Source organism: Acomys minous (assembly GCF_964271855.1).
Source record: "Acomys minous genome assembly, chromosome: 14".
Lineage (NCBI taxonomy): Eukaryota > Metazoa > Chordata > Mammalia > Rodentia > Muridae > Acomys > Acomys minous.
Window position 1 is genome coordinate 31,163,707 of NC_140496.1, and position 16,962 is coordinate 31,180,668.

Here is a 16,962-nt window from a genome sequence, read left to right on the forward strand (position 1 = left end):
GGAGGCGATAAGGACTTGCATATCAAAGTGGGCCGGAAAAGAACCTGAGGTCCTGTTTTAAACTTTAAAACATGACAATAAGACTCCGTAACAAAGTAGGAGGAGCAAGTAAGAGTGCACTGCGGGTAAAGGCAGTGGTCACCATCAAGTTTGTCATGTGTGGCGACAAGACTTCGATCCCCACTTGGTGGACCGATAGAACCCGCGCCACTGTGGTGACACACTCACACGCACAAATGTTACTTTAAAAACTAGCCCCAGAGTGTCTAAGGAGGCTCTAAAGTAGATTTACTGAAGTCGAGAAGTCTGGGCTTAGGACGCCTCCGGGAGCGCAACCTAGAATGCAGGTTTACAAAGCGCGGGAGTCTGCATCTGCATTCCCTTTACCGGGTGGGTGTGAGCAAATTTACTCGATTTTTCGGAGTCTCCAAATTGGGGCGTGGGCGCTGGCTCCTAGTGTACACACATTTCGTTTCCAAGCAAAGCCCGTTCTGCTTGGTCTCTGTTTTGTTCTATTTAGGCTGTCGAGGAGGCCCATCCGGACGCTGGCTGGAAGGGCAAACCTTCGAGTGAAGCCTGGGCTTAGGCTTTAGCTTTTACTCCAGTGTGGACGCTAAGGGGGTTGAAGGTTGACAGAAACCTCACTCAGCCCTAGGTCAGCCCTAGTGTAGTGTGAACTGGGATGCCACTGGAGGACTACGGGAGCCAAGGCAGAGGGCAGCATACTTTCTCACCTCACCCACAGGCCAGGGAAGTGGGAGTTTATCTTACCTGAGGTGGGTCTTTCCTAGAGTAGGCTCTCAGGGTACACTCCCCACACCCCCCTCCCCCGTGTGCCCCTCACATCTCTTAGAAATAGGAAACCTGGCAAAGACCTTAGATATGGCTGATTTGGGCAGGATGTTGGTGGATGCCTTTAATCCCAGGACTCAGGAGGCAGAGGCAGGCGAATCTCTGTAAATTCAAGGTCAGCCTGATCTACAGATCGAGTTCCAGGAAAGCCAGGCCTACACAGAGAAACACTGTCTTAAAAAAAAAAAAAAAAAGAGTGGGGTTTGGAGAAAAGGTCCCTTTCCTCTAGTGGACTTCCCTGTGGGGTCCCTACCTGGGAAACCAGTTTCTGAATTCTCTAATTTGAAATTTGATTTTGAGAAATGTCCAGTGTCTGGTGCACAACAGCCTCTTGTTCGGGTGTACTGCAATCATTTGCAAAATTTATCTCCAACCATTTTTTAAAAGCTAAGTTTATGGGGTTACCTAATAATAAATAAAATCTCAGGTAGGTGGGCACGGTTTCTTTTTCGTAGGCCAGGCTGGCCTGGTCACAGAGTCAAATGCTACCCTACCTCTCCCTCCGGAGTGCTGGAGTTAAAGGCGTGCGCCACCACGCCCAGCTGCAGAAATGGAGTCTTATGTGAGGGGTTTTATAGAAAATTCTGGAATTCTGGATTTGAAGCCAGGACTCTGGGTTTCTGCCTCAAGTCGATTTTACTGGACTTTGGAACATTTGTTTGCTATTTAGCTTTACCTTCTTTTTAGTAAAAGGAGGGTTCTGGTTCAGCTGACAGTTGAATAAATGGGTTCTTTTCCTCAGCGAAGTTGCTGTGGGCTAGACCTAGGATGCCAGGACATCTGTGCCCTAGTCACCCAGTTATTTAAGGGTTCCTCAGGCAGTGTCTGAGGCTGAAACTGAGGGGACTTTGATTAACGCTGTAGCTCCTCTTGCTTTTCATTACCTGATTTTTGTTAATGATTTATTTTTGTGTGCGTTGGTGTTTTTGCCTACATGTATGTCTTTGAGAGGGTGTTGGATCCCCTGGAACTGGAGTTACAGACAGTTGTGAGCTGCCATGTGGATGCTGGGAATTGAACCCTGGTCCTCTGGAAGAGCAGCTGGTACTCTTAACCTCTGTCTGAGCCATCCATCTCTCCAGCCCGCCAAACACCTGATTTTTTTTTTCCTACCAGTTTTTGAAGTATGTAGCTATGTGGTCACTCCCATTAGCTTTGCTGTCAGTCCCGCCTCTGATGAGAGAGAGGGTCATGGGAGAATAGGTTGCCTGTTTTTCAGGACTTGGAGGCAGCTCACAAAGGCTGGATGGAGTTGGAGAGATGGGTCAGTGGTTAAGAGCACCTGCCTATCTTTCACAGGATGTAAATTTGGTACCCAGCCCCCACATCAGGTAGGTAAGAATTGCCTGTGGCTCCATTTCTTGAGGAACCTGGTCCCCTTTCTGGCCTGGGTAGGCACCCACACATGTGCACATACACACACCCCTCAACCCATCCCTGGTGGGGCTTGAACATACAGGACACGTTATGCCTCTTATCCCAATCTCCAGCCACGCTCTCCATGCCCCAGCCCAGGCCATTTCGTTTCTTTATCCCATCAAACACTTCTAAAGCCTATGGTTGCGAAGGCTGATTTGAAGCTCTTGCTTCCTCACGTTTGCCCACTTACCACTTCAGAGACTGGTACTGTGCCAGGCTGGCAAAACAGGGCCATTTGGTAATGGGGCAGTCTTTGGGACTTTGGGTGCCAAGAGAAGGAATAAGCAAACAAACCAAGTATGTTCCCTCTCTCTCTTGGAAACAGAGCTGGGGTGGTCTAAAGAGGCAACGGAGAAGGCCTTAGTGCCAGGTGGAAATCAGCCAGTCAGGCCCCGAGAGAAACATTTCCCTGGCCTGCAGGGGAGCGGCTGAGGATGCCAGAGCCAGATGTGTTGATTCTGTCCTCTCCCAAGCGTGATAACACCCTCATCAAGAGCAAGTCTTCCCTGGACACCGCCCACCTAGCGGTGGACAAGCCTGCTCCGGTCTTCCATCTCCAGTTGTCTCCTGGGGTTCTGGAACACTTCTCCTCTTTTGGAAGGAAGCGCGCCCCTGCGGCTTCTGCACTGTCAGCGGAGTGCTTGCTGAAGGCGCTCCACTCTGGAGGTACTCTGCATGTCTGGGTGCCCGCCAAGCTCAGGCTGCCAACCTCCTCAGGCACAGCTTCCATGCCCATCCCCCTCAGCGAGGCAGGGCTTCCTTCTTCCGTTGCCACCTCCATTCTCTATTGAAGAGCCGCTTATTGATCTTGGCCCATTTCTCAAAGCCGCTGCGCTCTTAACTCCACTCTCAGCTCAGGCGCCCTGCAGAGCCACAGCATCTCCCAGGGGAGCAGCCAGCCCTTGGGCGGTTTGGACAAGTACGAGGTTAGGGATGGGTTTCGACTCAGCACACCTTGCCTGTTTTCCCTTTGGTCACCCCGAGTGCCTGTTGGGTTTCTGACCCAGAACAAGCAGCTGAGGTGCCTATTTAACATATCAAAGCCACTGGACCTGGCCTCTCGCGTTCTCTCAGCATCACGCAGTCCCTGTTACTGGGCATGGATTGGCATACCCACCCTCTCAACTCTAGTCTACCCTGAACTTTCCAGCCCAGGGGCTGCATTTCTCTCCCCAACAGACTCTTCCTATATAATCCAGATATTTTGGTGTCTCTTCTCCCCCCCCCATATTCTCTCCCCCCTTCCCCGCCCTTTTTGCTCATGCTCTTTCTACTTCGCCCCCCTCCCTTCTGAGAGCAGTGAACTCGCCCTAGGGCTGCTCCCAATAAACCTTTCATACTTTTAATTTGGCTTGAATTGGTCGGTGGAGAAAACCTATTCGGGCCAGACCTGGATTGTTCTAGCCAAGGGCCCAATTCAGGACCTGGCACTGAGCAGGTGTCTGTAACATGACTTGTGAAGCTAGGGTCACACACCCAGCCTCTGGTCCGTTTGTGACTTCTGACGCCACTAACACCAAGCGGCAGACCAGCTGCAGCCAGCAGACTGCATGGTGGCACTAGCCGTGAATGTGTTCTCTAAGGCTAGGGAATGCAGGGTTGTAAGGGAATGAATCACAAAATAGGAGCCAGAACCATGGGCCTGAGCAGGAGGGAAGCCTAGGGATGGCCTGGGCTGGTTGTATCTTGGCCAAGGTTGAGTCAGGTCCTAATGAGTTCTCATGTCCCCAGGCAAGTCACGTAGCTGTCCTAGCAAGCACCCAGTTTGCTTTCCTCGGGCTTGGCTGAGAAGGTCCTAGAAAAGGCTTAGTAAAGGTCACCAGGTACAGCGTCTAAATGTCTGTCGGAGCAGGGATGGGATTCTCTGGGACATGCCAAACTCCAGGTTCCATGCGTCACATGCAGCTTCACCGGTGAAGTCCTGGCAGCCAGGCAACCCCACCTTCCTTTTTCTTGTCTGGGGTGATTTGTGTTTGTGCAGAGGTAGACAGGCTTATGTGTATAGGTGTGCACACAGATGTAGGCCAGAGGTCAATCTTAGGTGTTTATTGTTCCTCAGAAGCTATTCACCTTGTTTTCTGAGGCAGCGTCTCTCATTGGCTTAGAACTTGATAAATAGGCGGGGCCAGCCAGCTGGCTGTGAGCTCAGGGAACCTTCTGCTCTCTGCCTCCCCAGTGCAGATTACAAGCGTTTGCTACTGCAGCACCTTTTAAAGGACGGGGTCTGAGGATTGAGTCCAGGTCCCTAAGCTTACAAAGCAAGGACATTGCTGCCTGAGGTAGCTCTGCAGCTCCCACTTTTTAAAAAAATGTCTGTGTATGGGTGTTTTGCCTGCAAGTGTGAGCACCATGTACATGCCTGATGCCCAAGAAGGCTAGAGAGGGGCAGGAGTCACAATGGCTGTGAGCTGCCACATGGGTGTGGGGAATCAAATCCATGTCCTCTCAAAGAGCAGCTATCATCCCAGCACCCTGAACCCCCATATCTTTTCTCAAAAGTCACAGTTCCAGCCAAGGGCTGGTGAGGTCGCTCATTGGCTGGAAGTGCTTTTTGGTAACCAACAACAGGAGTCTATCCCTGGAGCCCACAAAGTGGCAGAAAAGAACTGATTGCTGAGAGCTGGTCTCAGAACTCATGTGCCTACACACACACACACACACACACACACACACACATACACTAAAATAAACAAGTACACCAAAATCTTTGAAGAAGTCATAGCAGAACCCCCAAAAGACCCCTGAAGTGTGACGCACAGCTAGAGGGGTGCAAAGGCACCTCTCACCTTTTAAAACAGAAGCAGTTTAAAATATGACACCACATTAAAAAGGCAGATTTTATTTGTTGAACATAATTTACAACTGTAAAAAAATATTTTTTCATCCATCACTAGAAATCCCCATGACAACTGCAGAGGACCGGTTCTTTGCCCTGATAGGCGCTTGATGGAAAGGAAATTCTCCTATGCCTCCGTGGCCCTCTCCCCACCTCCTACCCCCACCCCTGAAGAATGCTCAGCAACAGAGGCAGGATTCTGCCTGGAAGAGAGGTGCCGTATGCTCCTTTGGGAAAGCTGGTGGGGGAAACCAGGGGTCATGGGTGTTGGAGGCCTGGCTGGCAGCCATACAGGCCAAAATGAAACATCTGCTGGGCTCTCCCCAGGCACCTGGCTGGGTAAGTGGGAGGATGGAATGAAGAAAACCGCTGCTGACCGCAAATTAGCACCCTGTGCCCTGGCCCTAAAATGACCTCTCCTGGCTCAGGATGGGATAAAGAGAAAAGGTGATAAATAAAGGAGATTAAAAGGAAGGTGACAGACTCACTGAAACCCCCAGTTTGACAGAGGGGAGTCAGGCACAGTGATTTTAAAAACTGGCTGTTTTGGCCAGGCAGTGGTGGCACTCATCTTTAATCCCAGCACTCGGAAAGTAGAGGCAGGTGGACCCCTGTGAGTTTGAGGCCAACCTGGTCTACAATGCGAGTCTAGGACAACTAAGGCTACACAGAGAAACACTGTTTCAAAAAACCAACCAACCAGTCAGGCGGTGGTGGCTCATGCCTTTAATCCCAGGACTCCAGAGGCAGAGGCAGGTGGGTGGATCCCTGTGAGTTCGAGGCCAGCCTGGTTTACAAATTGAGTCCAGGACAGTGAAGGCTACACAGAGAAACTCTGTCTCAAAAACACCAAAAAAAAAAAAAAAAAAAAAAAAAAAAAAAAAAAACCACAAAAAAAAAAAAGGAAAGAGAAAAGAAAAACCAACCAACCAAACAAACAAACAAAAACCTGGCTGTTTTAATCCCAGCACTCTGGGAGACAGAGGCAGGCAGATTTTCATGAGTTTGAGGCCAACATGGTCTACAAAGTGAGTCCAGGACAGGCAAGGCTATACAGAGAAACTGTCTTGAAAAAAACAAGAAAAAAAAAGAAAAAAAGAAAAAAAAGAAAGAAATTGGTTGATGGCTAATGGCATCAATATAGAGTATGGCAGTGGATGAAGTGGAGAGACCTCAGTGGGACGGTGTGTGTGTTTGGTGTGGGCTCCTCAGTCAGGCTCATTTTCTTTTCCTAAGACTAGCAGAAGAAATAGAGGTCCAGGCTGCCCTCTACTGGTGACTTCTGGAAATGACCACATCACAGCCACAGTCTACCAACCTATCACCAGGACCAGGAAGAGTTCGAGCAGCCCGCTGGAACAGTGCCAAATGTGGGACTAGGTTAGCCCACAGATGGCCTCAGGCCCCTCCATCTCAGTTGGCCTGTATGGAGGCAGGGGACAAGTCTCACTTCAAAGGCATCGAGAAGAATTTGTTCCCAGACTTGCAGCGGACCTGCTCAGCCAGCACACGCAACAGCATCTCAGAGTCTTCAAATTCATCCAGGATTTCCTTCAGCCAGCAGCAGGGAGATGACAGCTATGTTAGGGGGAATCAAACCCAGAGCACCACAAAACCAGTCCAGCAAACTGGGCAATGCTGAGAGTGTCCCAGTTCATGTGGTCTCCAGGCTCTGTCCAATCACCCTACCTATGAGGTAGGACCTATCACCTCAGCTTATGATGAGGGCACAGAGTGCTCTGGAGGCAGTGACTACTATGAAGCTTGCTTTAGTTTGGGACTGCCTCTATTGGAGCTAGACATCACAGCTCTTTGCTGCCTTCCATATGATCAGGCTGAAGGGAAGGTGCCTATAGAGATGATGGCCCATAGCTTGCACAGATTTTGACTTGCAAAGAATTTTTAAAAAAATCTTAATCAGTTGCCAACACAGGAAAATCAAAAGACAGCACATAAAAATCTAGATTTTTGGCTCCTCTTGAGAAAAACAGAAGTGCTATGGATAAAGGGCCATGCTGCTGTTTGCTTGCCTTTGTGCACTGTCAGGGGAGGGTGTCAGCTGTCAGGCACTGTGCATCTGCACTATAAATTCTCCTTCCAGGGGGGCTGGAGAAATGGCTCAGCGGTTAAGAGCACTGACTGCTCTTCCAGAGGTCATGAGTTCAATTCCCAGCAACCAACCACATGGTAGCTCACAACCATCCACAATGAGATCTGGTGCCCTCTTCTGGCATGCAGCACATGCAGGCATAATACTGTATACATAATAAATAAATAAACATTTTTTAAAATTCTCATTCCAGGACACTGACAGAAAGGCTACCTGTTTCACATGCTATCAAAATGTGGCCTGCCATGGTGGCACATGCCTGCAATCTTAAAACTCAGAGACAGAAGGAACACTGAAGTTTGAGGCTTGCCTGCTCTACAGTGAGTTCCAGGCCACGCAAGGAGGCATTATATGACCCTGCCTCAAAAACAAGACCCATAGTGCAACAGCTGAGGGCTGGAGGTTCTGTGCACCTGGCATTTTCCCTCCATTTCCAACTGCCGGAGCCAAACTTTTGGTCTCAGATAAGTGGCTGGGGCTGAGGGGTGGGCTTCCAGCCTCCTCACACACCAGGGTGGGAAGGCCAGGCACACAAAGCCCTAGAGATTTGGCTAAAGTACAAATCTGCTGCCCTAAGTCTGGAGTAGGGCCAGGGCACTTGCACTGCTAATCAACTCCCAGGTGCTGCTGCTGCCGCCGCAGGGCTGACACTGAGCAGGCAGTGGGGTGAGGGTGGATGGGTGAGGGTCTCCTCCATGCCCCTTGGTTTCCTACAGATTTATATTTAAGTACCCAGCTCTTCCCTTTCCATCATTTGTCCATCTCATCATTTTTGGAGATCTATGTCCCTGCCTGCCCTGGAAATTTACCTGTAGTTCCTTCAGGCACTGTCCCTCCAGCTGGAGACGAGCATCACCCACACACCAGGCCAGACTGACATGAAATGAGGGGTCCTAGGGAAGAAAACAGGGAGTCAGGCACAGCAGGCCCACCCATCACAGCAGGTCTGTGACGTCTACCTGTAGGACCCAGGCTGCACCAGTGCTAAAGTCAAGTCCCCACACAGACACAACAGCTTGTGCTGCTCCTGGCTACATTTTGTGTTCCTCTCCAAAATGCAAATAGTGGAAGCCTAACCCCCAGAGTGATGGTATCTGGAGGTAATCAGAGTTAGATGGGGGCACAGGATGGCACCCTTAGAAAAAGAGATGTGGAGGGGCACTGGCTCGGAGGAAAGGCTAAGAACACCAGCAGTGAGGCAGGGCGTGGTGGCGCATGCCTTTAATCCCAGCACTTGGGAGGCAGAGGCAGGTGGACTGCAGTGAGTTAGAGGCCAGCCTACAAAAGCGAGTCCAGAATAGCCAGGGCTGTTACACAGAGAAATCCTGTCTCAAAAAACTACAAAACAAAACAAAACAAAAAAAGGACACCAGCTGCTTTCCCAGGTGACAGAGGTTTGGTCCCCAGCACTCAACTGATAGCTAACAAGTCTCTGTAAGGAATGTCTGTAACACTAGTCCCAGGGGGAACTGACACCCTCTTATGGCCTCCAAGGGCACTGCATACACATGGTGCACAGACATACAGATAGGCAAAACATCCATAAGCAAAAAAAAAAAAAAAAAAAAAAAAAAAAAAAAGTTTAAAGGTGGTGCACGCCTTTAATCCCAGCACTTGGGAGGCAGATGCAGGTGGATCTTGTGAGTTTGAGGCCAGCCTGGTTTACAAAATGAGTCCAGAACAGCCAGGGTTGTTAAACAGAGAAACCCTGTCTCAGGGTGTGTGTGTGTGTGTGTGTGTGTGTGTGTGTGTGTGTGTGTGTGTGTGTGTGTGTGTGTGTGTGAAGATTAAAGGGGTTGGATAGAGAGCTGTGTGTTCCTTCCCTATGAGGGACAGCCCTTCGTCAGAAGTCAGTCATGCAGCCATCCTCGCCTTAGCCGCCAGCGTCAGGCTTGAAGGCGTGTGCTGGTATGCCCAGCGCTACCCACTTCCTCATCTACAACATTCCAGCAGAGGCTACACTTTCCAGATTAAGTGAATAAAACCCAAAAATGTCAACAATTTTGAAGAAACAATAATTATCTCTATTCAAAAATAATTGCATACCCAAGCATGGTCTTGAAAAACACACTGAATAGACTCAAAGCACAAATCTCAGGCCGTACAAAGGGTTTTTTGGATGTAGGGCTCTGTGTAAACACCCCAGATCCCAATCCTGGAGCTGGCACTCAGGGTTCCACATGGGTGAGTTCTAGAGGTCGCTTCTTTGAGGCTGCTCTGTTCCAGGGCCAGCGCTGTAGCAGCCCTGTGGCAGAAACTGTTCCCTTTCCTCAACCCTGTGCATTACCTGGTAGAAAGTAGTGAGGTTGAATTCCTCCATGACTCTGTCTACCTCTGAAACCAGGTCCAGGAACTGGGCATGTCCTGAACTGACCTCAAGCCCAATGAAGGTCCTAGGAAGAAGCAGCAGAGATGAGAAATGCAGCCTGTGATAGCACAAACCAATCAAATAGGAGCAGGAGGCATCCGACAGGAAGTCTAGGGACCTGGGCTGTGGCTCAGGCCATCTTCCTGCGCATGCCCTTGCTGCTCCATGAACCGACTCTTCAAATCCCCCTTTCTTCCCTGAACTGAAACCTTGCTTTCAGTAGGTACTGCCTCTTCTCGTGTCTAAGGATCCCTGCAAGGCAGCCTCATCTGCCACCGCACACCTCGCCCTCTTGCCGCCTCCACTCTCGGGCAGACCCCATGGACTCATCCCCGTCTCAAAGCTTGGCTGTCTGGTACCCGCTTCCTCCTGCAGGTTCCAAGGGCTGCTGTCTTTAGTAACTAAATCCTCTCCTGAAGCTGCATCTTCAGCCAGCCCTCATCCCCTTCTCAGTGAAACAGTGTAAACAAGGTGGTCTGAGCCCTTCCTCTGTCTGGTCTTCCACCTCTACCCCTCCCTCAGAAATGCTCTTGTCAAGGCGGCCAACGATTATAATGAACTCTGTGTCACCAAAGCCATGAATCCTGTCCTCACTTGCTTGGCAATGCCCACTTCCGGAAACCCTTCAGCTTATAAGGTTATAAAGCTACGATGACGGGAAGAGTGAGCCCTTTCAGAGCAGCTGAGAGGGGCGGCTTGGTGAGTGGAGAGCACAGGGAGGCCTGGCACGTAAAAACGCCCTCTTACGTTCTCTTAACGCTTCAGTACTTGGAACTCTTCACACCTCATCCGTTCATTTGGCACTGGAGGAGTAAAGGGAAGTGAAGGAAGGTGCAGGAAGGTGCAGGAAGGAAGGTGACAGGAGCGCATCCCTCTGACAGGGAGGGAGCCAGACAGGACAGGCCTCCAGCGCCATAGCACCCTCTCTACTGAGGCGGTGGCTCTCCTACATCTGCGCCACCTGCAAGCTGGCCTCCATTCTTCTGGGTAAGTTTGGGTTTAGGAGCAGATGCCCTACAGGTGCAGGTGGAAACAACGCCCATCCCCTCTATCTTGGCAATACAAAACTTTCTGGTGACTCAAGTCAGGGACCCACCTGGTTTTCTCTTGATTGGTATAAATCTTTACCCGATTGGCAGTAAAGAAGAAGCTAAAATTTAAAAGAAGAAAGATATGTCAAGAAAAGAAAAAGAAATAAAACAATAGTTCATGCTTTAAAAACCAGCACTTTCACTGGGGATGATGATGGATGTTTGTAGCCTTGTGCTCAGGAGGCCAAGGAGATGATCTCAACTAATAGTAAAAATCTGTTTCAAACAAATGAAGGAACAACATCAGTCCTCTAAATACTCCCCCCAAAGAGCACTTTAAAAATATAATTAACTCATTTTACAATCAATATCGTTAACCCATGATCTATAAAGTTAGTCCAGGACAGCCAGGGCTCTCTGGCCCTCAAGTGAACAGGGCAACAGGCTACACACTTACCCCACAGAGACTCATGCTGTTTCTGTTTTTAGAAGAGTTTGTTTACTTTATGTGTGAGCACTCTATCTGCATGTACACCTGCCTGCCAAAAGAAGGCATCAGATTCCACTAGGAGTGTGGTTGCTGGGAATTGAACTCAGGACCTCTGGAAGAGCAGACAGTGCTCTAATCTGATGAGTCATCTCTCCAGCCTGGCTCATACCACTTTCAGTGACTCTTGGCTATTTCCAGCACCCATCAAGGTGGCTGCTCTGTTAAAGAACTAGTTAGTACTCACAGGAGGCCCAGGAGTGGCTCCCCCAAAGATCTAATTCATGAATTCCCATGCCCTGGCTTCTGGCCTTCATGCAGCATGCCTGCAGGGCACCTGACAGTCTTGTTACCATGACAATGCTGCGGACCACCCAGCTTGAATGCTTGTTTGCCCAGGAAACAGAGCTCCAGTAAGATAAGGGCAGCATTCTTTAGAACAAAGGGAAAGGGCTTTTCCACTCCTTACTTACAAGGGAGGAGAATGAACAGGGTCAGGCTAACCGAAGGCATTCCCATGACTTCTGCTGAAACTATTACAAAACAAAACAAAACAAACACCTGGGCACGGGTTCAGTGATTAGGAGCACTCGGGAACCATGAGGACTGATACCAGGACCCAGCTAACAAGTTGGGCACCCTGTGAGCACCTGTAACCTCAGCAAGAAGTGGGACGGCCACAGGAGGACTTCTGGAACCTGTCGGCTTCCAAGCCAGAAAACACAAGGACCCAGGTGTTTGGAAAATGTCCTGCCTCAAAGGAGTAGGCAGAGAATGATAGGAGACAGCTAATGACTTCTTTTGGCCTCCACATGCACACGAAGGTGCAGACCCTTATACACATATGCATGTGTGCACACACAACACACACTAAAATTGATTTTTCTTATTTTTTGTGTGAATGTTTTGCCTGCATGTACACTGTGCACCACGTGTATGGAGTGCCTGTAGACGCCAGAAGGGGCCAGCAGAGCCTCTCGAACTAGAGTGCAGAGCGTATGCGCTGCCAAGTAGAGCTGGGAACTGAACCCAGGTCCTAGGTAAGAACAGTCAGTGCTCTTGAGTGCTGAGGCATCCCCTCTCAAGTCCAATAAAAAGAGCCTGAAGGGTCGGGGAGAAAGCTCAGTGACATCTCTCATCTCTTTCTTTCTCTCATTTCTCTTGTTCTCTCTCTCTCCTTTGTAGGTCTGGATGTGGTGGCTTATACCTATCCCAGCACTCAGGAAGCTGAGGCAGGCTTGCTATAACTTTAAGGCCGGCCTGATCTATAGACCTGCCTGCCTCACTAAATAAATAAAAGTGAGCCATCTCCCTGGTGAGTCATTCTAGCAAATGGTCCATAGGAGAGGGTGGGCATGGAGTCATAGATGCTCTGATCTGTAATCACAATACTCGGTTAAGCTACTGTGTGGCTGGCATCTACGGTGGAGGCCAGCCTGTGGGAGGATGCCCTTAGCCTGGGAGGCTGCAAGAACTCTGGGACATTGCTGTCAGAACCTAACTGCACTGTAGGATTCCCAGTTAGGTAGTGGAGAGTTGTGGAAGTGCTAGTTATGAGAGGGGCTCTTACATAGCCGGCAACAAGCGCGCTGGAAGTGCCAGGTGTGAGCTGAGAGGCAGGCGCAGGTGCTCCATATTAACACAGTGGAGGAGTATGGAAGAGCTCAGGTGAGGTGCCTGCGTGCGTGGGCAGCACAGCGGCCTCCGGAGGCCTGTTCTCTTCTCACCATGCCTGCCTCCAAGCTCACCAAGGCCCAGGAAAGGAGAAGTGGTGACCGAAGAAGGACGTGCTCACCGTTGGGAAGAGGCCATGCGCTCTTTGAGCACCTGCACAAAGGGGAGAATCCAGTGGTGGCGGAGCACCACGCTCTGAGACAGGCTGAGGTGGAACTCTTCCATCCGCACCAGCTGGGGCACGAACGCCTGAGCTCGGGGCAGCAACACGTCAAGCAGGTCCAGGAACTCCTCCTTCGCTTCATCTAGGAAACAGCAGGGACGGTGGATTGCCCTCTTAGCCAAGGTGTCATAGGTGATCACAAAGCCCAGAGGGCAGGGGAGCCCTTAGAGTCTAGTTTCAGGAGTAGCCTACGTCTGCACAGCCTACCATTACTTTATTTATTTATTTATTTAGGGTTTTTTGGAGACAGGGTTTCTCTGTGTAGCCTTGGCTGTCCTGGACTCACTTTGTAGACCAGGCTGGCTTTGAACTCACAGGGATCCACCTGCCTCTACCTCCTGAGTGCCACCACGCTCTGCAACAAGGTTACTCTTATTCACTACTGTTGGAAATTCGAAACAGTATTGCCATTGTTGGGGAGATTTGGTGGTTTTTTGAAAAATTAAACATACTGTTACCATACAATCATTTATCTGTCACATTCCTTATTGTTTACACCAAGGAGCTGCTAAAACATGTCCACACGAAAGCCAAGGCACACATGCATAGATACATACATATTATATTTATTTATTTTTGTTGTTTTGGTTTGTTTTTGGCTTTTTCAAGACAGGGTTTCTCTGTGTAGCCCTGGCTGTCTTGGACTTGCTTTGTAGACCAGGCTAGCCTCAAATTCACAGATATTCTGCCTGCCTCTACCTCCCTGAGTGCTGGGATTAGAGGTGTGTGCTACCGTGCCCGGTGCACACACATATTTTATTTTACTTTTTTATTTTATTTAAGACAGGGTCTCACTGTGTAGCTCTGCTCTGGCTGGCCTAGAACTCAGAGACCTACTTGCCTCTACTCTGGAGTGTTAAGATTAAAGGCATGTGCCACCACACCAGATCAGCCCAAAGCATTTTTATGCGTATCTGCTCATGGTTAGAAACAACCAAAATATCCTTTAGTAGGTTAACATGCTGTGGTAGGCCAGACAATGGAATATTAGTTAGCAATAAAAAGAAATGAGTACCAAGTTGTGAGAAGGCATAGAGGAACCTTCAATTCATACTTCTGTGTCAAAGAAGTTAATGTGAAAAGGCTATATACCAAAGGATCCTAATTCTGACATTCTGGAGATAGCAAATTTGTGGAAACAAATGGTTGGTGGAGACTGGGATGGCTAACTTGAGCACAAAGGATTCATACACACACACACACACACACACGAGAGATAAACATGTTTTTTGTTTAGATCACAAGTGGGGGATGAGAAAAAGACTTGTGAGAGAACAGGTGATGTTTAGCCCCTTAGAAGTCGAACTACCATGTGGGGGATATTTGTTGTTAACCAGCTGAAAAATATCCTTGAACAAATTCTGAGGGGAGGTATAAATGTGAGCTAAAAACAAGTGGGGGTCTTTGGAGACTGGGGATAGTTTTGGCTGTTCATTGCTCCACTTCGAGATGCTCCTAGAGAGAACCAGTCAAGCGAAGGCTTTGGGGCTTGGGGCTCGGGGCTCTGGCTGAGGTTCTGGGTTCTGGTTACTCCGGGTTCCAGCAGAAGAAATCCTAATTATGCCAGGAGAATTGTTCCTCGGAACTGATAGCCTTGGCTGTCCTGGACTCACTTTGTAGACCAGGCTGGCCTCCAACTCACAGTGATCTGCCTGCCTCTGCCTCCCGAGTGCTGGGATTAAAGGCGTGCGCCACCACCACCCGGCACATGAAGGATTCTTATAGCACTGATATTACGCTACATGATAATATAGATGCACATATTTTTAAGTTTGTCTAAACTCATAGAATATACAACACCAAGAATTAGCCGTAATAAACTTAAGTCTGGTGATGATAATGTGGACGCCAGCTGGGTGGTATCGGCACACACTTTTAATTCCAGTACCGAGGAGGCTGAGACAGGCAGACCCCTGAGTTCTAGGATAGCTCTAGAATTATTTGAAGAAAGCTGTCACAAAAAAAAACCCCAAAAAACCAAAACCAAGTCAAAACAACCCCCCCAAAACAACAAAAAAAGTGTGAGAAATGTAGCTCTGTGATGGTAGATGCAGATAATGAGAAAGTATACAAAAAATTGGAGCCACCGCTTTAGAGTGCTGTGAAGGACTTGGCATAGATTATCTGATTTAATCTTCCAAAGAGATAGATATTCTCACTCCCACTTTAGAGGTGTGGCAATGAAGACCCCAGGACACCTGGTAACCTGCAGAACAATCAGTGCATGCGGTCTGATTCAGCATTGAGGGAGCCTGTCACCACCTCAGGGCTGGGGTTGATATGAATCTAGCACACAGGGGCCCTAGTTTCTTCCTCCAAGCTATAGCTAGGGATGGACTTGTTTTTGACCATTTGCCATTAGTAAGTGACTCACAGGGTATGTAGATGTGGGTGGCCCAGTTGCCCCGCTCATGGGGAAAGGTGCGTATGCGCCCCCCATGCTTTGCACTGTCATCCTCGGGCCCCTCCTCTGTGCTCGAGAACATGCGCAGTACACTGTCAGGCACTGGAAACCTCTGGCTGGGAACCGGGTCCTGGCCACTGCAAAACGACAAAGAACAAGCATTTATCCTCCTAGCGTCGTCTCCCTTTGCACATACAACGCAAGTTCTAAGCCCCTGTGCACAGTGATTCTTTCTACAGCATCTTGCATGTAGTCCAGGCTGGCCTCAGACTTCATCCTCTTCCCTCAGCCACAGTGTCGATTTCCAGGCGGGTGTTTTGAGGTTCATCTAGAGATCCATAGCTCTCTAGATCTAGTGACATTTCCCAGCTTCTCTGGGAGGCAGACCTCTGTGGGGCTCTTGGTCCCCATGGGAAACAGGAGCAGGTAGCAGTGTGGCTTGGAGGTCCTTAATTGCCTATCCGGACAGGCCTGAACTGACGTAGCTCTGTGATCTTGGCTTAGAGTAATTCCCTAGTATGTAAAGCATATTTTCTATTTGCTAGAGCTCTTGTGCAATTAACTGACTACTGCAATCAGCAAAGACTGGTATTTAAGAACCCAAAGCCCTTAAAATCTAAGATGCCTATGGGTTTTGCGCCCGCCTGGAGCGTCCAGTCTCTAGTGACTATCCATTGAGTGTTTATTAGATGAAATGAAAAGCTTTTGTTTGTTTGTTTTTCGAAACAAGGTTTCTCTATGTATCCTTGGCTATCCTAACTCGCTTTGTAGGCCAGGCTGGCCTCGATCCGCCTGCCTCTGCCTCCCAAGTGCTGGGATTAAAGGCCTGCATGCCTGGCTGAAAAGCTTTGGTTATAATTGCACTGTGTTCAAATGAGGAAACAGATCTTGGAAGAAGAAACATTGTTGCGCATCATGCACCAGCGGAGAGGGTTTGACTGGAACCGGTGCCCTCGCTCCCAACTTTGCCTTAGCCAAGGCAGGGGTGGGCGGGGGAGGGGGAAAAGGGGCAGGGGTAGGAGAGGGAGCGGGAGAGAGATCGAGATTCCAGGGCTTTTCAAGGGTGTGTTTTGAATCCTTTCCCTCGAAGTCCCCTTTTATCTTCTTTTTTTCTGTCCAGACAGGGTTTCTCTGTGTAGCCCTGGCTGTCCTGGACTCACTTTGTAGACCAGGCTGGCCTCGAACTCACAGCGATCCTCCTGCCTCTGCCTCCCGAGTGCTGGGATTTAAAGTCGTGAGCCACCACCACGCCCGGTTCCCCTTTTTCCTTCTTAATGGGGGGCACGGACCCACCCTCCCGGTCACCCCTGAGGCTCGGGTCCCACTGGGGTATCAAAAGAATCGCGCCCTCGCGAGAGAAACTTCCTCGCTCCTCACCAACGGTAGCCCCCAGATCCCGGTTCGTTCCGCCCCACAGCGGCGACCTCGGCTTCATCCTCGGAGCCGCTGCTGCTGTAGCCCACCAGGGGCGCCGCGCTCATGGAGGCCTTGACCACAAGCTAAATCCGCTGGCAACCTCAGCCAGTGCCGGCAGTTCCGCTGAGCCGGAAGTGCTTTC

The 16,962-nt window shown here is 49.6% G+C and overlaps 1 protein-coding gene across 1 annotated transcript; it reads right to left on the minus strand.

The window, feature by feature from the left end:
• Positions 1-5,089: 5,089 nt before the first annotated feature.
• On the minus strand, positions 5,090-16,921 carry USB1 (U6 snRNA biogenesis phosphodiesterase 1). The gene is made up of 7 exons (XM_084757106.1): positions 16,782-16,921; positions 15,375-15,541; positions 12,899-13,082; positions 10,682-10,735; positions 9,505-9,610; positions 8,027-8,110; positions 5,090-6,658 (listed from the first exon to the last, which is right to left on the minus strand). Exons 1-7 carry the CDS (start codon positions 16,883-16,885, stop codon positions 6,554-6,556), a joined length of 804 nt encoding a protein of 267 aa, XP_084613232.1. The 5' UTR covers positions 16,886-16,921; the 3' UTR covers positions 5,090-6,553.
• Between the last annotated feature and the right edge of the window lie 41 nt (positions 16,922-16,962).

Coding starts and splice junctions, on each gene's coding strand:
- USB1 (XM_084757106.1), bottom strand. CDS start 16,885: ATGAGCGCGGCGCCCCTGGTGGGCTACAGCAGCAGCGGCTCCGAGGAT. Junction 15,542..16,781: donor GGATCTGGGGGCTACCGTTG/GTGAGGAGCGAG, acceptor GTCGTTTTGCAG/TGGCCAGGACCCGGTTCCCA. Junction 6,659..8,026: donor AGTGCCTGAAGGAACTACAG/GTAAATTTCCAG, acceptor TGCTGGCTGAAG/GAAATCCTGGATGAATTTGA.